Source organism: Quercus robur, chromosome 9, assembly GCF_932294415.1.
Source record: "Quercus robur chromosome 9, dhQueRobu3.1, whole genome shotgun sequence".
Lineage (NCBI taxonomy): Eukaryota > Viridiplantae > Streptophyta > Magnoliopsida > Fagales > Fagaceae > Quercus > Quercus robur.
In genome coordinates, this window is record NC_065542.1 from 43,247,375 (window position 1) to 43,270,126 (window position 22,752).

Here is a 22,752-nt window from a genome sequence, read left to right on the forward strand (position 1 = left end):
TCCCATTATTTTATATCAACCTACAGTTAAACCCTTACCCCAATACATAATTGGACTTGTAATGTAGTGACAATCTCTCCTTTCAATGCACGGCTCCGAGTATGTGACTAATCAATTGATGCACGAATCCTCGTACGTGACTAACACACCAACTTGAGAAAGATGTTGGCTGCAAAGTTTTTCAATTCATTCAGACGATGAAGATCAAGAAACTTCTTGGTTACAAAACCCTTGGTGTACAAACGTAGCAGCTTCTTCAAGAGAAAGATGAACTAGGGCAAATTGTCTCCAGTCACAATTTGAGTGAATAATCACTTTGCATCACCTTAGACGGCCCTTAAAATAATTCTTATATATGTTTAGGATTGTGAAAAAAGAAACCTTACATAAATAGCTTGGATATGCATGAAAAACAGATCTGGAAATCTGAATTTCGTAATTCTCGATAGATATAGCTTCTGTCAAGAGTTGTCGAGAATGAAACATTAAATCTCGATAGATACATCTGTCGAGCTTTAATGAACAACAATTCTTTACTTGTTTCTTGGATAGACTTGCATGGCTTAAATACTAGACTTGAACTATTATTTCTTGAAGTATTAAACACATCCTAGATCTACCAAGTTACAAGTAAAGTGCGTTTTATCAAAGTATTAGCCAATTCTATATGAAATATGTCCTAATAGTGACTATACTTTTTTCATGATAGCAAGGATCAAGGATCACACAATCGAAAATAATCCGAACAAGGTGTATCTTAATTTAATACCAATTGGAAAATGCTTTTGAACTCCAAACACATGGCTTTCCACCAATTTTACTGATTATCAGTTTATGGTCAAAGTGATATATTTGATGGTTTCATCAATAATATAAACAACGCAGTAATCAAGCAATCACACCAAAACTCATGCAACTAGCACTACAAGTTGTTTATGGCATGAAAACATAAAATAGTAAAAACCCTTGAGGGTTGCACCCAATTCACCAAATTCACTAAGAAGATATTTACGATACAAAATAACTTACAAAACCTTCATTACAAGTAATTGTTCTTGCATCTAAGCTCCCCGCTTCTACTAGCAATAGACTACACCAATTATTTATCTTCATAGCAATCCAATAACGTAGGTTAATTGCTAACTGCAAATCCAATCTCTTGGATACTCTAGTGTTTGTATTAAACCTCCTCTCAAAGGTTTAACAATATAGAGAGGTGGAGGTATTTAAGTTACAATGGTTTTTTTTCTCAAGGGTTACATAGTCTCTGCCTTCTTCTAGTAATTTTAGGGTTTTTATTTTCGTTCATATATGTGTCAAAATAGAGGATGGTTGGCTACAAAAATTATGTGGATAAACTAATTTTGAGTTTCCTAGGCAAACTCACTCGATTGAGCTTTGAGCGTGTTTCAGGTGAACTGTTATGTGTAACTGAATTTTGAATTATGACAACTTTGCTCAAAATCTCACCTGACATATTGATTCTTGATTTAATGAAATTCCTATTGTAGCACTTTGAACTCTTTCGTCTGAATATAATCTTCAATGACATCAGCAATTTACAATTTAAATAGAAACTCAAATACATGGAAATACGCAATTGCAACTAAAACTTTTGAATCGGAACTTTGCCAACACTAAATATCCTAACATCATAAAAGAAAAACAACTCATTTCGTTGTTCAGATATGTTTTTCAACATGTGAGCTATCATCTTACAATATATACGACCATTATTTGCCTTTATTTAGTTTGCCAATCCATAATATATTACAATGCATTCAAAGTCTTATATTTAATTGGTGTTCATGACAATAAAATTTTATTAAATAAAACAATGATGAAAATGAAAAGTAACTGATGCACTAAGGGCATTAGTTTATGAAATATTTTTAGAAACTTTTTATGGGAAAGAAAAAAATTACTATTTTTTTTAATATAGTTTTTCATATTTTCCAAAAAAATAGTATACAAACTTTTATAAAATAGTCTATTAACAAATTCTCTAAAGGCACCCATTAACAGAGCTCATCATATTATTAGTGCAATGTAGTACAAACCAATTCCAAACGTGAGTTGGTAGTGACACTTATCATTACGATCCACCTAACTTTGGGGTTTTGAAGTTTGCTAGTTTGATATTAACCAACTAATGTTCGCTTGTTTGACATCAATAGCCATACATTTATTCATGAATTACAATAGCTTTTATCTCACAGGTAATCATACAGTAGTACATAAAGCCTCCTCTAATGCTTTACTGTCAGTGGAAGCAGCTACGTATTTGATAAGAAAGTCTTTGTATGGCAAGGACTTATAAAGCGCTGGGTGGCTTGCATCAACCAAACTTTTTGCTGGTTCTATAAGTGTTTCATTTGATGGACTAAGAAAGTAGGAAGCAGTTGTACGAGCTACATTTGAATTTGTCACCACTCGATGTTCAGCACCTTTCAGCTTCCCATTGCTGATAATCTACAACTCAATGTGACACATTTCCATGAACAATAATTAAAAAAACCATTAAAGAAACTAGTTAATTGCACCCCAAAAAAAACTACACCCTAAATTATGAGATAATTACACTTTGTAGTTTGCACAATAAACCATGAAAACTTGCAATCACTAGCCTAATTATAATAAACTTTGTAAATTGCATCCAATAGCTTGATTGACTATTAAAATTAATGATAACTTGAAAGTCACATTTTTTGCCCACTTAGGTCCGTTTATTTTGCTAAAACTGAAAACTTTTTGTTGAAAGTACTGTAAATAAAGGTAAAAGTTACCTAAAATAGTATAATGGGACCTATGAATAGTATCAAAAAGTGCAGTGGAACCCATAAATAGTAGTAAAAATAAGCTGAATAATAAAATAAACTGGCAAAATTAATCATGCCAAACAGACTATTAATGAACTATATTTTCATGGTCTATGTGCCAGCACATGATTGTTAATTTTAACCGTCAATCACGTTGCGGGATGTAATTAAAAAAAAAAAATTGTCACAATTTGGGTGATGATTGTAAGTTTTCATGGTTTGGGGTGCAAGTTTAGGTGATTTTCTACTATTATCCCTAAAAATATTTTTGATATATTTATTTATTTTTTATGATTTTATAAGAGACAAGTTTTTTTATTTTTTATTTTTTTAAAGTTATTCTTTAGTAGGCATATTGACAATTTTTTTTTTCATAAAGCTAGCGTGAAATTCGTATTAGAATACTATTTGTAACAACCTATGTTCGTATTAGGCTACTATTTGTAACAATTAGAGCTTTTCGCAATCATGTAAATAACTTAGATTGACTTACACACCCAATGTACAAGCCAACAATTGTTTAAATAATGCCTTCATGATTCAAATCATTAGGGTGAAGTATCACACATCATATGAACTATCGGCTAGTTTTCACTTTTCACTAGTTAAACGTCTTATTGTTACGAATTAACAACTATCTATTCTATACTATTAATAACAAGATTTTTTATTTGGGTTTTAACATTTTGTGTACTAAAATATCCTTACACAAATTCTTAAACTCTCTAAAATACCCTTATCTTTTAGTTAAATAATTTTATATAAAAAAAAAATACAAACTAGTTAAAAGAGTAATTTACCGTTACTAAGTTTTATGTTTTTTCCTTTATATTCTCCATTTGGCCTTAAAGCCTAGGACACTGTTTCTATCTCATTTTTAAACATTATTTTACGTTATCTTACCTCTTTCTTTAAAAATAAAAAGAAAAGAAAAAACACATGATTATTTACATATCACTTTTAAACATTAAACAATAAATAAAAAGAGCATTATATAGGTTAATTACTAGCGTACCCATAGTACACACAAGTAAATTGTGACTTGTGTGTACTACGTGTACCCTAGAGTGTTTGTAATAGTCATTAGTCACCATTCTATTTTATATATATAACCGAAGTCTCTAAAACTCTCATAATTTTCCATATCATCATTTTAATTTATATTTTTTTTTAATTTTTTAAAACTAAATAGTGAGAGAGTCCTAACAGGAGTCTCTCTCTATTTTTTCTTTAATCCTAAAGGTTTTTCTTTTTATTTTTTATTTTTTATGTGAGACTTTTTTTTTTTTGAAACCTAAAGTGAGTCCTTTAAAAAAAAATTCTAACGTGTGGTTTTTTTTAAACTAAATAGTGAGAGAGTCTTAACAGGAGTCTTTCTCTCTTTTTTCCTTAATCCTAAAGATTTTTTTTTTTTAAATTTTTTTTACGTAAGTCTTTTTTTTTTTTTTTTGAAACCTAAAGTGAGTCCTTTAAAAAAAAAAAAAAAAAATCTAACATGAGGTCTAATATATGTAAAACCGAAACCTCTAAAACTCCCACAATTTTCCACATTATCATTTTAATTTATAATTTTTTTAAAATTTATCATCATTTTAATTTATAATTTTTTAAACTAAATAGTGAGAGACGCCTAACAGGAGCCTCTCTCTCTCTCTTTTTTCCTTAATCCTAAAGTTTTTTTTTTTTTTTTGAAACCTAAAGTGAGTCATTTAAAAAAAAAAAAAAAAATTCTAACGTGTGGTCTTTTTAAAACTAAATAGTGAGAGAGTCCTAACAGGAGTCTCTCTCTCTTTTTTCCTTAATCCTGAAGGTTTTTTTTTTTTTTTTGAAACCTAGAGTGAGTCTTTTTAAAAAAAAAAAAAAAAAAAAAATCTAAGGTGAGGTCTAATTAAAAAAAATTATAATTATTTTTTTAATCCTAATTCTAACTTAAGTCTCTCAAAAAGTCAAAAACTTCAGTTTTATATTATCTATAGATAATAATAATGATGTGGCAAGTTCTAAGGATATGAGAATGCAATTTGTAGATCTACTATCAAGATAACATAGATTAGATTGGTGGTGGATAGTAGATTTAATTGTAGTTGAGTATTATGTGAAGTCATCACCGTAGAATAGTCAACGCCGGAATGTGTTATGTGGAACCAATGATATGAAAGAAAAAGAATTTTTCTAAACCATTATATTGAACAAAAGAAAATACTTATTTTCATTCATTTTCAAGTTATGCATTTTTTTAAGTTAAGTGACAAACTTTTAAGCAAAATAAGTAATTTTTATTTTTATTTAACTATCCCGTATATAGCATAGGTTAGTACGGGTTAGTGACTAGTATTTATATATATATACACTAAGAGATTGTGAAGATATATGTACCTGCAACGGAAAACCTATGTTAACCACAAAAGCGTTAGGAATGGGTTCAACAACAATCCATTCCTCATCCTTGAAGACTTGAAGCCCGTATACATCACTTTGAAGAAGAATATTAATGAAAACAGGGTCCATATGTTTGCCCAAGCCCAAGGTTAAGCTTGGGTCTGGGCATGGCGGATAGTGATTGACCAATAGTGTTTGATTTCCAACAAGTCCACCAAGGCTGATTCCCAGGCCTTGGGAAATGAACTCCAAAATTCTAAACCCCAACTTCCTTACTTCAGCTGTATATGGCCCAACAACTTCTCTGAAAAAGGTTTCACATGAAACATAATAATTTTCATTTTTGTTCTTATATATGTCAAGTCACTACATGAAAGAACAAATTTACATGTCTATGACTATGAGAATTTACCGATATCTAGGTGGGTTTTCAGGCCAAAATTGGATGTATTTCTCTAGAGGATTACAATGGTGTATCAATGCATCCCTCCAGAGGTGAAACTTTTCAGTTGCATAATTTGCACTGCTTGTGTAGATGAAGCAGCTCTTATTGGGGTCCTTTGAAGTTTCGATTGCCTTGTCCTCACCAGATAATGCATGAAACTCCTTGAAAACACTCATGGCCTCATCCATTAAGTTGCTAGGGACTCCGTGGTTGATCACCTATTAGGTGGTACAAAACATAGCATAACACAAACTTAGAAAATATGAAAAAAGTTTGCCAAAAGTGGTTCATATTGTGACCATGTTTGATGCTAAGCATCTGGTAGGAATAAATCATTGTCTGATAAAATAATAGAAAGAAAAGATGTGGTTGGAACCTGAAAGAATCCAAACTCTTGGCTAGCTTCAAAAATTTGTTGAATTATATCTGTTTGATCATGACCCCCAAGATCAATCACTGGAATATTGTTGGCTAGAGGAACAGTGAGCTTCCCTGGTCTTTTTTCCGGTGGGAGTATATATGATTCTGGCAAGGATCGATCATTGTACCAGCTTGAAACAAGGTGCTCCATGACTGACAACTCAAATCTTCAAGGAAAAAGGAATGTCTATGGTGTGAAGAGAGCATCGACCACAAACAAGTCCTTAAAAGCTTCCACAAGTTGAGTAAAATAACATTAAATCTTCCCTCAAGCATTGCACAATTTTAAACACAAAAACTTAATATTTAGATACATAATTGATGACATAGTTATCAATCTTAGATGATCTTGAAATTTTGCAAGCATGTAGTGTATAAGAGGAGAATATATTCCAATTGTGAAGTTGTTAAAATTCATATCCAATAGAAAATATTAAGTGATATCACATTACTTAATATATATATATATATATATATATATATATATTCTTGTTTGACTTTTTTTTAGACTCTATTTTTAAATGGGCTACCAACACCATATATGGGTTTGATGACTGGGGTGGCTCCACTTGAAGGCATGCTGGTGGTCATGAGATCACCCTGATTTGGATATATATATATAATCCTGAAGGCATGCAGGTGGTCATGGGTTCCAAATCAGGGTGATCCCGTGACCACTCGCATGCCTTCAGGGTATATATATATATACATTAGGTGAGGATGGTCATGTGACCACACGCACCACACGCATGCTTTCAAGAGGAGTTGCCCTTGGTCATATATATATATATATATATGTTAGAGATATATTAGCCCATTAGCATAGACCCAAGCCTAATTCTACTTTGTGTGCAAGCCAAGTCTCCTACTTGTACTAGAAGTCTATTAGTCTAGGGTTTAGTCTACTATATATACACATGTTATGATTCATTGTAACACAGGATTTGTACTACACTCTAATATATTATTAATGTAGCCCTTTAGGGTTTCCTCTGTGGATGTAGGCCGTTAGGCTGAACCACGTAACCCTCGTGTGTTATTGTGTTTTATACTTTATGCTTTCGCTTCCGCATCTATACTAGCATATTCAACATGGTGTATCAATGCTAATATTTAACAATATATATACATTAGGTGAGGATGGTCATGTGACCACACGCACCACACGCATGCTTTCAAGAGGAGTTGCCCTTGGTCATCAAACACGTATATGTGGTGGGTAATCAATTTCTTAAAAATAAAAAATAAAAAATTACAAAATGAAGAACCAATTTTAACCACAAAAACCTAAGGAATGGGTTCTCTACTGCATGTATAATAGACACCACTTTATTATTTATATTACTATTTAAAGGGTTTCTCCTATTTGGAATTCTCATTTTTTTTTTTTGGGTTAAAAAAATGCCCCTACACCTCTATGTTTAAGTAGAGACAAAACTAAAGGACAATCCTATAAAAATACAACTTCAACTCTCACTAAAACATTGCCTAAAAAATAATATCACTCTCCTGTTGATTTTCAAATTACTTTATCTACATATAAATTAGATTCTCAAAAAAAAAAAAAAAAAAAAAACTAGCTTTTGAACACGTGCGTGCTTAAAGGCTCTTCTATTTTTTGGGTAAATTTTGATAATTTGCATTTATTATAATTTGAGATTACTACATTTTCCATTCATAAAATACCTAGGGGTGTGATGAAAAAATTATTTCACCTACAAACGTATAATACTCATCACACCCTAGGTTTTTTTTGTGATTGAAAAATATAGTAATCCCAAATTATAATGGATGCAAATTAAATATTAACTTTTACCAAAAAAATAAAAGAGTCTCTGAACATGCGCGTTAGCGCCTGTTTAGATGCTAGTATACTGTGAAGATATATGTACCTGCAATGCAAAACCAAATTGTTTTTAAAACCACAAAAGCGTAAGGCATAGGTTCAACAGCAATCCATTCCTCATCCTTGAAGACTTGAAGCCCATATATATCGGACAAAATTGGCAAATGCCTTTTTCGGGCAAAAAAAGTAGCATTATGCCTCTTTTCTCAAACTAATTAGGGAAATACCTCTCTTTTGAAACTCGATTTTCTCAAAATCGAGTTAAGCCCTATAGTGGCGTTTTTAAGAAGCTTATAATGACGTTTTAAGGACCTATAGTAGCGTTTTGAAAGTCGAGCTCCTTGAACTCGAGTTATAGGTAAAAAAAAGAAAAAAATTGCTTGTAACTCGACTTCATGGAGCTCGAGTTCCAAAACGCCACTATAGGTCCTTAAAACGTCACTAAAGGCTCCTTAAAATGCCACTATAGGGCTCCAGAATTTTTTATTTATTTATTTTTATAACTCAATTTTGAGAAAATCGAGTTTCAAAAGAAGAGCATTTCCCTAATTAGTTTGGGAAAATGGGCAAAATGTTGGATTTGTTTTTTGAAAGGGGCATTTACCCATTTTCTCCCATATATATCACTTTGAAGAAGAATATTCATGATGACTGGGTCTCTATGTTTGCCAAATCCCAAGGTTAAACTTGGGTCTGAGCATGGTGGATAGTGATTGACCTACAATGTTTGATTTTCTCCAAGTCCACAGCCAAAATGACCGGGGCTAATTCCCAAGCCTTGGGAAATGAACTCCAAAATTCTAAATCCCAACTTCCGTAATTCAGCTGCATATGGCTAAACAACTTCTCTGGAAAAGGTTTCATGAAACATAATTGGTTTTTTGGGCCAAAATTGGATGTATTTCTGTAGAGGATGACAATGGTGTAATAATCCATCCCTCCAAAAGTGAAAATTTTCATTTGCAAAATTATGACTGCGCTTGTATAGATGTAGCAAGTCTTAGTGGTGTCCTTTGAAGTTTCGATTGCCTTGTATTGACAGATAATGCATGAAAACTCCTTAAAAACACTCATGGCCTCATCCATTAAGTTGCTTGGGACTCCATGGTTGATAACCTGTTAGATAGCACAAATCATAGCATAACACAAATGTGTATAAACTTGGCTAACAAGTCATCAACCATGGAGTCCCAAGCAGCTTAATGTATGAGGCCATGAGTGTTTTTAAGGAGTTTTCATGCATTATCTGCCAATACAAGGCAATCGAAACTTCAAAGGACACCAATAAGACCTGCTACATTTATACAAGCTTGGCTAAGAGCGCCGTATTTGTTTGTGTTGCCACGTACAATTGCATGTTAATTTGATTAATTAATAAACTTGGCTAATTAATCAATTAATTTATCACAAGGGGTCAATATGTTTTTGGCCTATCAAAAGGATTGGGCTTTGGCCTATTACATTGGGCTAAAATACTCTAACACCCCTTTCTCAAACTCAAGGTGGAAGCTCGAGGTTGGATAAGCTTGAAAAGATCCCTTAAAAAAAATGCCTTGAAGAATGCCTTGAAGAAACCATGAAGATGTCCACAAAAATGCCTTGAAGAAGCTACAAAAATGCCTTGACCTTGAAAGTGACTAGAAGGATTGGGCACTATGGAGACATGCACATAGAATGACGACATCTGAAAATACCGAACAAGGGCTGCATCAATGACCAAGAAAAGCTACTATAGGTGGAGAATGGCAACATTGAAGGCCTAAAAAAGATCAGTGAAGACGACGACAAGATGAAGTATGGTTTGTAAGTTTTTGTGCGTAGGAAGGACCCAAAAAAGGATGAGAAATGGACAATTTAGTGATTTTGGAGTTTCAAATGAAGAAAATGAGTCCAAAATCAGAATCTATGTTAAAAACTGAGCAAGATAAGCCCTATTGAAAAATTTCACCTTTGGTCAAAAGTTAAAGTCAATAGGTAGTGGTCAACTAAGTCAGCGGCAATGATGTCAGATTTATCAAATTGCCTTGGTCTTTTGGTTGGCACATTACCTCCCAATTTCTCCAATGAATTTTCCTTTGCTCCCCTCTTTGGCCCCACCAAAATTTCCTTATCAACATCTCAATATCATGACAAAGGCCCACCGGAAGCTTGAAACAAGGCATGACAAAAGTTGGAATGGCTTGAACCATGGCTTTTAGAAGTACCTCCCTACTTGCTTGGGATAAAAGTTGCTCTTTCCACCCTTGCAATTTATTCCATACTCGTTCTTTTATATAGTTTAGGCTTGCTCTCCTATTTTTCCCACCACTGCCGGTAAGCCCAAATGTTTTTCATACTCTTTAACCTCCTCCACCCCCAAAAAATTTGAGATCTCTTCTTTTCTTTCCTCAGTGATAGCCTTGCTAAAAAAGATTGTTGTCTTCCCTCTATTTATTTGCTGGTCGGAAGCTTGTTCATACAAAGTCAAAATATCTTGTATTTTAACCAAATCTCCCATTATCGCTCTACAAAAGAGCAAAATATCATCCGTAAAGAACAAGTGACTGATCCATGGTCCATTCCTACACAAAGAAAAACCCCTTATCTCATCCTCCCTAGCTGCAGCCTAAAGCAACCTGTTTAAACCTTTAGAGCACAATAGGAACAAATAAGGTGATAGAGGATCACCTTGTCTTATTCCTCTAGAAGGTTTAATATCACCCTTTGGTTCTCTATTCACCAAGATAGAGTAGGAAACTGTACTAATACACTCCATGATCAACTTCACCCATTTTTCACCAAAGTCCATCTTCTCCATGACTTTTTTTAGAAACCCCCATTCAACTTGATCATACGCCTTACTCATGTCAAGCTTCAAGGCCAAGAACCCCATTTTTTTGACTTCTGATTCTTCATATGGTGTAAGGTTTCAAAGGCAACCAATATGTTGTCAGAAATGGCTTTATCTGATTGAAAAGCACTCTAAGACTCTATAATGAGGTTAGGTAAACTTTTCAACTTGTTTGCCACAACTTTAGACACTATTTTATAGAGGCTATTACAAAGAGAAATAGGGCGAAATTTAGATACAAGAGTGGGGCTTTTTACCTTAGGAATAAGTGTGATGAAAGTATTATTTAAAGATTGAGGGAAGGAACCTGAGTTCAAGCAATTTAGAACCGCTGCCGACACTTCATCACCAATAATTTTCCAATAGTGCTGGAAAAACAATGGAGGCATTCCATTGGGGCCTGGCGCCTTTAAAGCTTCCATCTGAAACACTGCCCTATCCATCTCATCTCGAGTATACACTTCTTGAAGCATGTTGTTCATTTCGGTTATGACTGTACATGGGATATCTGCCACGACTTGGTCCAAATTGCATGGAGAGGCTGAAGTGAATAAGTCTTGATAGTAGCTGATTAAGATTTGTGCAATCCCTCCCTTATCTGTGCACATCTGCCCCATTGGATTTCTTAGCTCACAGATTTTATTACGTCGATATCTATGAGTTGCCCGGCTATGGAAGTAGCGTGTGTTCTTGTCAACTTTATGTAACCACAGTGCCCTAGACCTCTGTTTCCACATTTTTTCCTCTTTCACCAATAAATCACTAATCTCCCTCTTTAATTTCAACACTCCCTCCATTGTTCCACCCCTAATAGCTGCTTCCTCCTCTTTTCTTAATTTTTCCTTCTTTTCCTTCAGCTGTTTTGTTACATTGCCAAATGAGTTCCTACTCCACCATGTCAAATTCAGTTGGCACCTTTTTAATTTGCCTTCCACTTGCTCCATCAGATTCCCACGTACTGGTTGCCTCCAAGCCGACTCCACTGAATGTTGGCACCCTTCCTCATCAATCCACATTTGTTCCAACCTCCATGGCCTTTGAAGTTTCTTTGGTATACCTGATGGAAAAATCACAATCGGCTTGTGATCTGAAGTACCACACTCTAAGTGCACTATTTTTGTATTCGAAAATTTTTCAATCCAATCAATTGTTGCAACCACCCTATCAATCCTTTCCTAGATTGTGTGTCTATCCCTTTGTTCGTTGCACCATGTAAATTTTCCTCCCATATACCCCAAATCTTTAAACCCACATTCATCTAAAATGTCTCTGAAATCTTGCATCTGCCTAAATGGACGTAGTCTGCCTCCCAATTTTTCATGTGCTCTTGTACTTTCATTGAAAACACCTGCACAAATCCAAGGCAAAGAGTGCCTGGCTTTTAAACTGTGTAACTTTGCCTAAGAAATATGATGATTTCGTGTATCCGATTCACCATAGAAACTTGTGAACCTCCATGCGTCATCTTTTCCTTTATTCATAATGGCATCAATATGGTTGGGAGAGAATGTATCCACTGAAAAATCAAAATCTGTTTTCCAAAAGACTACCACCTCGCCTCCTCTAGTTTCTCTTGAAACTTCAATCATACCTCTAAACTTGTAGCGTGCTCGAATTTCCTCCAGCCTAGCTTTTGTTAGCCATGTCTCGGCCAAGAACACGACTGAGGGATCTTGTGTCCAGATTAAATCTCCAAGCTCCTACTTTGTCTCTAGGTTCTCAAGCCCGCGACAGTTCCAACATAGTATACTCATTGGGACTGGCGGGGCTGTGAAACAGCCTCCGCCAATAAATCTGTTGTTGCCTTTCCATTTTGTAATTCCAACTTCTTCTTCTTGTTTTGATCTCTCCGTACTCCATCATTCTCAGCCAGGATTCTCTTTGCAGGCAAAACGGCATGCTCTGAAGAGTTGTCGTGAATTGTTTCTTGGCAAATCCTTTTCCACATTTTCTGTCTAGGGTTTTTCTTGGGATTACCTCACATGGGCTCACATGATCATTAATCCTAGGTGGCACGTTGATGCATGACCCACTTTCCTTCAATTGACCATCTGACTCCTCAGTTTGAGATTCAATATTTACCATTACTCCTTGAGCCTTAATCGGGTTAGTAATATCACCGGAAATAATTTTCTCATTCATATCATATCTCCTTAATTCCTCATCAATTTCCTTTAAATTCCTTCCTAGGCTATCCCTTTCTAAATTGGGATTGGTCGTTTCTATCTCTGAGAGGGCAGAATTAAATCCACCAAAATTAATGCACTCATTAAATTCCTCCGCCAAATCTGCTTTTGTCTCTACCTGCGGCATCTCCACCGTGATTGGCAGTTTTGGTCGCCCTCTGCCGCTCTTGAAGTGTCAGCCCCTCTGGCCTATTGGTTGTTGCTTCTTCTTTCTAGCTTCATTGAAACCTGGTACACGAACGACAAATTTTTTGTTTAGTGCTGTTGCAGTGGTTCATATCCATGGACCATACTCTTTATCTTCATCCTTGAGGCTTCCATCACTCTCTATCCACTGGTCACAATCCTTATCTCTATGGTTTAAGCACCCGCACCAATAACATATATTGGGCAGCCGCTCATAGTTAAAGGACACCCACCCTTCCTCCCCCTCGTTGAAGGAAATAAGCCTATCTCTACAAAGGGGAAGAGAGACATCAATTACCACTTGCACCCTCATGAAACTCCTGCCCACCATCTCTGAGAGATGAGTCATCTTTTCCACTATTCCAACATTTCCACATAAGTCTTTAGCCACCTCTCGTGTCATATTGGGTGCTGGGATGTCATGAATCTGAATCCATATAGCTACCTTCTTAAATACCAATTCCCGAATTGGCACTTTTTTATCATAGCGTTGCAGCAGAACTATGTGCCTATCAAAGCTCCATGGTTCAGCCGCTAAAATCTTGTCTACCTCCTCCTTATCCGAGAACATAAATAGCATTATATGATCACTTGCATTTCGAACTTCGAACTCATGTTTTGATCTCCATAATGGGTTGAAAGTACGAATGATTGCATCAATACTTAGTGCCCGTTTTGTTAAAAACTTTGTTGCAATTATAAATTCAGTCAGGCTCCTGTCCTTTCTAAGATGGACTCCACCACCTTCTCTGTCATTTAGTGAGAGGTTACTCTAGTGCTTCATAAGACTCTCCATTGCCAAGCTCACTTCACTCACACTCTTGTTTCCCCACCCCAAAAAAACCAACAACCCACAAAACCTACAGATAACCTTGTTATCGTAGGGACCTAACACCTTACTAGAAGGGACACTCTATTCTACTGCCTAAGAGAAGCTGGAAGGACAAAGCTTTCTTAGCTACAAAGAAACTCTCTCCGTAGGTTCAAATTAAAACCAATAACAACATACTCAAATACATGGAAATGTGCAATTAAAATATATACAACCATTATTTACCTATATTTAGTTTGCTAATTCATAATATATTACAATGCATTCAAGATCTTTTATTTAATAGGTGTTCATGACATTAAAATTTTTTTAATAAAACAATGATTAAAAATTAATCATATTATTAGTGCAATGTAGTATTATCCAATTCCAAACGACAGTTGACAGTGACAATTATCACGATGATCCTCTTAACTTTAGGCTTGATCGTGCAATTGACCAACCATATTAACCACGTAATGTTTGCTAGTTTGATATCAATGGTCATAAAGTATAATAGCTTTTTTCTCAAACTATTAATCAAAGAGTAGTACTTAAAACCTCCTCTAATGCTTGAGAGTCATGGGAAGTAGCTTTGTATTTGCTAAGAAAGCCTTTGTATGGCAAGGACTTATAGAGCGTAGGGTTGCTTGCATCAACCAAGCTTTTGCTGGTTCTACAAGTGTTTTATCTGATGGAATAATGATGAAGGAAGTAGTTGTCCGAGCTACATTTGAATTTGTCACCACTCGATGTTCAACACTTTTCAGCTTCCCATTGCTGATAATCTACAACTCAATGCAACACAATTCCAAGAACAATAATTGAACAAACCTTTTTTTTTTTAAAAACTAGTTAATTGCACAAACAAATACCCTAAACTGTGGGATAAGTGCGCTTTACAGTTTGCAAAATAAACTACAAAAACTTGAGAGAGAGAGAGAGAGAGAGAGAGAGAGAGAGAGAGAGAGAGAGAGAGAGAGAGAGAGAGAGAGAGAGAGAGAGAAGCATTCTACTTAAATACACCAGTTTTTGGGTGATTTTACATCTTGGGTACGTGAAATCATTGTATTATATATATTTATTATTAATTGAATTTGATGGTGTTCATTTAAAGAGAAAAAATCGTTAAATTTTGAAAATTGCAAGCTATTTACCAAATTCTCTCTGAATTTCAACACTAATCATTAACAATTACAAGAAGTCAAGAGCATCTGTTATCAATTCAACAAGTGTCTTAAGCCCCATGATAAAGCAACACATGGAAAAGTTTCAAGTATAAATAAGAGGCTCAAATCCAATAGAAGACCACCGTGAATAATCAGGAGAAATTATTGAGATAATTGTAATATGGTTATTTAGGAGATAACCTCTTAGGGTCCGTGTAGTTGGAGGAGTAGAAAAGTGGGAGAATAAAAAATGGAGAGATGATAGAAAAGTGGGAGGATTGATGAGATTTAGTTTTATCCCATTTATGTTTGGTTGGGAGGATGGAAAAGTGGAGAGATGGAAATCTTATTTGTTTAGTTGAGAAGAAAAATTAGATAACAGAAAATAAAATCGGTATAAATTTACAATTACGTCACCATTAAATTAAAAAAAAAAAGTAACACATTTTTTAATTAAAAATATTGTGTATGGACACTAATTTTTTTTAAAAAAAAAAAAAATTGTACAAGACAAAGAAAGATGAGCAAAAAAAAAAAAAGAAAAGAAAAACTATTGAGACGTACAAGAAAAACCTAGAAAAAAACAAAACAAAGAAGTAGAAAAAAATAGAATAAAGGGGAAAAAAAAAGCGAAACAAAAAAAATGGATATGCAATTGGATCTGGATGAAACAAAAATCAAAAGAAAAAAAAAACCATGAAATCTATATGCAAGTGCATATGGGCATTTTTGTCAACTTAAAAAAATTGAGCGTCTCCCCCTAGTTTTCGACCCATTTTGGTGAGAAAACATTTTGGTAGGCTTGAGGAGAAAATACTCAGACCGGACCACATTTTTTTTTCTCTCTCACTTAACCAAACACCCTCTATAAATACTCTCTCAACTTTTCTCTCCTCTATTTTCTAACCTTCCTAAAATCCTTTTAAACAAAAGACCTTTAATCTTTCCAACAAGTAGAATCTCTAAGTGTTTTACAATTACTAATACGGTGGTGTTTGTTACAAGAACAAAACATGCAATATCCATAGCCTAAATACTTAAAAAAAAAATTGACGAGTGAGAGAGAGAGATTACTTGTCTATTAGTCTCAAAAAATTCTGAAGTGACTATAAATGAGCCCACGTCCCCTTATATAGATAGCCAAAAAGTGCGTATTTAAGAGATATAACTCCTTAGTAAGGACAAAACTTTTTGTTATAGATCAGACTGCATCCACTATTGGCCACACTTTATTTGGGCTTTAAGTTTTAATTGGCCCAATATTTCTAACATAAAAAAATTTAGGCTAAAATGCAAAATTGACTTTCTAACTTTTTTCAGATTTCATTTCAGTATTTTAATTTTGCTTTCATTCATTTCAGTCCTTTAAGTTTCAGATTTATCCAATTAAGGCCTTTCCGTTAACTTTTGTTAAAAATTTTTGAAAAAAAAATCTGGAAAATATTTTTCAATCATTAATTAAAATTTTTAATTTAAAAAATTTGAAGAAAAATTTATAAAATTGAAAAATTAACCACAACATATAACAAAAGTTGAGGGAAAAGCCTTAATTAAATAAACTTGAAAGTTAAATGACTAAAATGAACAAAAAGCAAAGTTAAAGGACTGAAATGAAATTTGAAAAAACTTAGAGGGTCAGTTTTGCATTTTACCCAAAAATTTATGGTTGTGAGTGTTTCTCATTTGATCTTGTTTTCTTTGGTGTTAGCCTAATAGCTTAGGCTTTGACCTGTTGTGAACTTTCAAATTAGTTTGTTTTAAACAAGTTAGGCATCAATTAGTCTATTTGCAAATTTGTCTTAGTCTTTTGAAATACAATGGAATTGGAAGAGAATAGAAACTTTAAATTCTAATTACTTGTTTTCATTTTTCATTTTTATTTGCATTTTCTACTGAAAGTCATCTCAATTCTTAAGTGAGACATGTTTGGATCCCAACTCTAATCTACAAAGTTAAATTTCACTTTGAACCATTCACTTGGAATCATGGGCAATTAACAATAAACAAGAACAGAGTTAAAAAAATTCAAAAATTAGAAAGAAAAAAATGAAGTGTTTCTGCTAAAACAAATTGAGAACCGGCCATAGTGGTGGGTTCTAGTTAACTCAACTGGTAAAGTTTCTGATGGTTGAATAAGAGATTTGAGGTTCAATTCCCGCCTACACCAAAAATCGATTGATATTTTGGTCTGATAATAAAGAGCTATTATTTATTATCAGGAGCGGATGTCATAGGTTGAACTCTCTCTAAAAAAAAAAAAAAAAAAAAAAAAAAAAAATTTACAACCATTATCAGGAGCTATTATTCATTTTTCGAGTTGTTATTGGCATGTACAATATAGAAGCAAAAAGTTCTAAGTCTCAAACTCAAGATGAATTCAAAAAACCAAAAAAGTATGGTTGATCATCTAACTGAATGGCTTGATAATAGTTTCCAGCGAAAGCTCAACCAAAATTTTCAACCCTTGCCAAAATAAATGGTAACAATATAGTTGAAAAGCATGTCCAGGCTTTGACAAATCAAATGGAAAATAAATAGGTAGAAATTTTACCCAATGCCTTAGTGCCAACCTTTGAAGACGTACTTCAAATGGCAATAATTGCAACACAAATAAATTCCAGAATGCGTGAAGGCGAGATTGGTCAAAAATTGGGGGCAGCGAAGGCCATTAGGCTATTCTGAAGTTAACCAAGCCTAGAGTTGAGCAGCCTCGAACGGAGCAACATGGAATGGAACAACCTCAAATTGAGGTACCTTGAAATACCTGGACACCAAACTTGCATAATAATGGTCATGAAAATAGGGTCAAAGATTTGGCTTGCATGAGAATGCCAAAAATGGCTATGATGAGAATGTCTAAGAAAATGCAAGGGCGAGTTTTGATCCAAAGGAGGGAGATAGGTATCATTACCAAGAACCCTATAGACCACCATCCAAAGACCCAATACCAAATGCTATACCCTTTCAAGGTCATGTAAGGTATGATTATTAGCATTAGGGGTTGTAAAACCCCCAAATTGCTATTTTTTACCATCAAACTAAACAAAAACAAGCATTATCTCAGATGCTATTTCTAAAAAATTTTGCAACTTAGCTATAGTGAGCATTCGCATCCATCCTATTTTATTTTACTATCTCAAAAAGCTACTTTATCAATTATACCATACCATTTTACAATACAACTAACATCCCAACTTTTATTTTCCTATTCTTCTCATTAAAATAATATATATTACCTACTAAAGTAATATAATATATTCCAATACAACTCTCTTTCTTTCTTCTCCCTCATCTCCCTTCCACTTTATCAATTAAAACATATTATAATTTTTACTAAAGTGCTACAGTGCTATCTTACATTTATGATGGCACGGTAGCACAATTGCAAAAAAAATTGCAATTGTAAGATTTTACAAGTCCGGCTGCTGGACTCTTTTTGTGCCTTTATAATAAATTTTCCCTACATATACCATTTACAGTTGCCAATGGGAATGCTCTAAGAGCATTAGCATCCGGAATTGTAAAAATTGTTCTATTTTACCATCTAATAAATCTTATCTATTATACTATCTCTCTTTACAATACACTCAATATCCTAGTTTTTATTTTTACATACAACATAACTTACACAGTAAAATAATATATATATATATATATATATATCTCACTTCTCTCTCTTCCTCTTTGTTTCTCTTACTTTGTCTCTTTCTCAACCACCCACCACCACAATCGAGCAACCTAAATGCACCACAACCTTGAATTCAAACCCAAACAAAACCCAATACCTGAACCAAAACTCAAACCCAATACCCAATTGAGGATTGGTTGGCTACAAAAATAATGTGGGAAAACTAATTTTAAAATTCCTAGGCAAACTCACTCGACTGAGTTTTAGGTGAGTTTCAGATGAACTTTTTTGTATAATTGAATTTTGAATTACAACAACTTTTCTTGAAATCTCGCTTGATATATTAAATCTTGCTCCAACAAAATTCCTATTGTAGCACTTTGAAGTCTTTCATCTAAATATGATCCTCAATGACATTATGCAATTTACAATTGAAATTGAAACTCAAATACAAGGAAATGTTCAATTACAATATATATACGAACATTATTTGCCTATATTTAATAGTTGTTCATGACACTAAAATTATATTAATTAAAACAATGATGACAATAATCACATTATTAGTGCAATGTAGTATTATCCAATTCCGAACGACAGTTGACAGTAACAATCATCATGACGATCCACTTAACTTTAGGCTTGTGTAATTGATCAATCATATTAACCAACTAATGTTTGCTAGTTTGATATCAATGGTTATACATTTATTGATAAAGTACAATAGCTTTTTTCTCAAACAACCAATCAAAGAGTAGTACTTAAAACCTCTTCTAATGCTTTAGAGTCAGAGGAAGCAGCTATGTACTTGCTAAGAAAGTCTTTGTATGTTAGGGACTTATAGAGCGCAGGGTTGCTTGCATCAATCAAAGCTTTTGCTGGTTCTACAAGTGTTTCACTTGATGGATTAAAAAATAAGGAAGCAGTTGTTCGAGCTACATTTGAATTTGTCACCACTCGATGTTCAGCACCTTTCAGCTTCCCATTGCTGATAATCTACAACTCAATGCAACACAATTCCTAGAACAATAATTTTGATAAAAATAATAAACCTTAAAAAAAAAAACTAGTTAATTGCAAACAAAAAAACACCCTAAACTATGGGATAATTGCACTTTGCAGTTTGTACAATAAACTATGAAAACTTGCAATCGCTACACTAATTGTAACAAACTTTGTAAATTGCATCCAACAGCTTGATTGACTGTTAAAATTAATAATAATGTGCCAGTTACATCGTTTTGAACTTGTTGTCAGTTAATGAACTATATTTTAATGGTCCATGTGCTTGCACAAGATTGTTAATTTTAACGGTCAATCACGTTGTGGGATGTAATTTCCAAAAAAAAAAAAAAAAGCGTTACAATTTGGGTGCTGATTATATGTTTAATTATTACACAATCGTGTAATTAACTTAGATTGGCTTAATTATTACACACCCAATGTAAGGCCCAAAAATTGTTTACATAATTAACGCCTTCATAATTCAAATCATTACTGTGAAGTAGCACAAATCAAATGTACTATCTGCAAGTTTTCACTTGCAGTTAAAAGTTAGCAAGGATAGTATATATACTAAGAGCTTGTGAAGATGTATGTACCTGGAGCGGATAACCTATGTTAATCACAAAAGCGTAAGGAATAGGTTCAACACCAACCCATTCCTCATCCTTGAAGACTTGAAGCCCATATACATCACTTTGAAGAAGAATATTAATGCCACCAGGGTCTCTATGTTTTCCCACTCCCAAGGTTAAACTTGGATCTGGGCACGGCGGATAGTGATTGACCAACAGTGTTTGATTTGCACTGAGTCCACTGCTAAAATGATCGGGGCTGATTCCTAAGCCTTGGGAAATGAACTCCAAAATTCTAAAGCCCAACTTCCTTACTTCAGCTGTATATGGCCCAACAACTTCTCTGAAGAAGGTTTCATGAAACATAATAATTTTCATTTTTGTTCTTATATATGTCAAGTCACCACATGAAAGAACAAATTTACATGTCTATGACTGAGAATTACCGATATCTAGGTGGTTTTTCAGGCCAAAATTGGATGTATTTCTCTAGAGGATTACAATGATGCACCAATCCACCCTCCAGAAGTGAAACTTTTCAGTTGCATAATTTGGACTGCTTGTGTAGATGTAGCAGCTCTTATTGGGGTCCTTTGAAGTTTCGATTGCCTTGTCCTCACCAGATAATGCATGAAACTCCTTAAAAACACTCATGGCCTCATCCATTAAGTTGCTAGGGACTCCATGGTTGATCACCTATTAGGTGGTACAAAACATAGCATAACACAAACTTATAAAATATGAAAAAAGTTTGCCAAAGGTGGTTCATATTGTGATCATGTTTGATGCCAAGCATCTAGTAGGAATAAATCATTGTCTGATAAAATAATGGAAAGAAAAGATGTGGTTGGAACCTGAAAGAATCCAAACTCTTGGCTAGCTTCAAAAATTTGTTGAATTATATCTGTTTGATCATGAACCCCAAGATCAATCACTGGAATATTGTTGGCTAGAGGAACAGTGAGTTTCCCTGGTCTTTTTCCCGGTGGGAGTATATATGATTCTGGCAAGGATCGACCATTGCACCAGCTTGAAAGAAGGTGCTCCATGACTTGCAACACAGATCTATAAGGAAAAAGGAATGTCTGTGGTGTGAAGAGTGTCGGCCACAAACAACTTACACAAATCCTTTAAAAGCTTCCTCAAGTTGTTGAAGAAAGGTAACATTTCATTTTCCTCCTGTCGTATTGCACCACGACAAGTGGACCCTGCACTTGGCCTCTTAAAAATGATACATATTAATATGTTACCTTTTTAGTATGTATTATAGTGCTGAATCACTATTTGCCTTTAGTTAGTTTTGCCAATCCATAATATGTTACCTTTTAAAGTTAGTGAACCATATTACTTAGTAGGCACATTGGGATTTTATTTATTTATTTATTTATTTATTTTTTGGTGTTAAATTTGTATTATAATACTATTAATTTGTCACAACTTATATGATATTTAAAAAGACTGGTTATAATCAGAGCTTTCAGCTTAGTAATCGTGTAAATAACTTAGATTGACTTAATTATTTGGAAACTTCTTAGCTTGCATTGTGCTAGTAATTTAAACCTATAATTACTCTAATTAGATGATGTCCTCATGCATGGATGCCTAGTAATTTCATTTAAAAATAGTTTTTATTTTTTTGAGACCCATATATAATACTCATTTTGTTGTATAGTATTTCTAATGTTTCCCATAATATTGCTGAATGCTTTGAAACTTAATTTTCTTAATTCATATTTTATAATTTTTCCTTATCCTAGAAGTAGTTTCCAATTGTTGAGTGAGTTTTCTTTATTAATCTATGTATATGATATTGGAATTGCATAGTTATTAGAAATTTCTAGGAGTCTATACCTTATTATAAATTTAATATTAAAATAATAACATAACATCTAGATACTTTGTAAAAAAAAAAAGATCTAGATAAAATGTAGACTTTATTTCTAAAACCGAACATTTCCTCAACCACTTCATTCTCACCACCAAATCCCAAGACCCCAATCTCAAATACTTTGTTCATAATCTAAATGAATCATTATTATTTGAATACCAACATAAAGAGAACATAATCAAACAAAAGAAAATTGTTAAATATACTTCCATTTATCAATATTTAATTGCCTCTAATAGGGCCATTATATCCTTAAAAAAGCAAAACAAAAAACAAAGAGAATGCTAAAATTCAAGAAAAGTATAAGCTAAAATTGGGAGAACTAATCTCGTATTATTAATTTTACACGAGTTTTGTCTTTATATAAAGAAGTAGAGCACACTAATTAACTTACAATTGTATATCAAAACCTAACAATAAATGAAGTAATTTGAAGCTAATCCTAATAAACCGCAACAACTATAATCAATAGTATTAACAAAAGTAATAATAATAATAAAAAATACAAGTGGATAAGTATTATATGTGAAAGATACATGAGAAAGAACATAAAATTTTTATGCTAAAT

The 22,752-nt window shown here is 33.6% G+C and overlaps 2 protein-coding genes and 1 pseudogene across 2 annotated transcripts; all 3 read right to left on the reverse strand.

Annotated features, from left to right (window-relative positions):
* Positions 1–2,001: 2,001 nt before the first annotated feature.
* LOC126698541 (hyoscyamine 6-dioxygenase-like) lies at positions 2,002–6,436 on the reverse strand. The gene is made up of 4 exons (XM_050395849.1): positions 6,020–6,436; positions 5,611–5,861; positions 5,196–5,502; positions 2,002–2,472 (listed from the first exon to the last, which is right to left on the reverse strand). The coding sequence occupies exons 1-4, from the start codon at positions 6,212–6,214 to the stop codon at positions 2,224–2,226; spliced, it is 1,002 nt and encodes a 333-aa protein (XP_050251806.1). The 5' UTR covers positions 6,215–6,436; the 3' UTR covers positions 2,002–2,223.
* A 6,763-nt stretch (positions 6,437–13,199) lies between these two features.
* LOC126701066 (uncharacterized) lies at positions 13,200–13,691 on the reverse strand. The gene has a single exon (XM_050399208.1). The coding sequence runs from the start codon at positions 13,689–13,691 to the stop codon at positions 13,200–13,202; it is 492 nt and encodes a 163-aa protein (XP_050255165.1).
* Positions 13,692–19,361: 5,670 nt separating this feature from the next.
* LOC126698540 (hyoscyamine 6-dioxygenase-like) lies at positions 19,362–21,430 on the reverse strand (annotated as a pseudogene).
* Between the last annotated feature and the right edge of the window lie 1,322 nt (positions 21,431–22,752).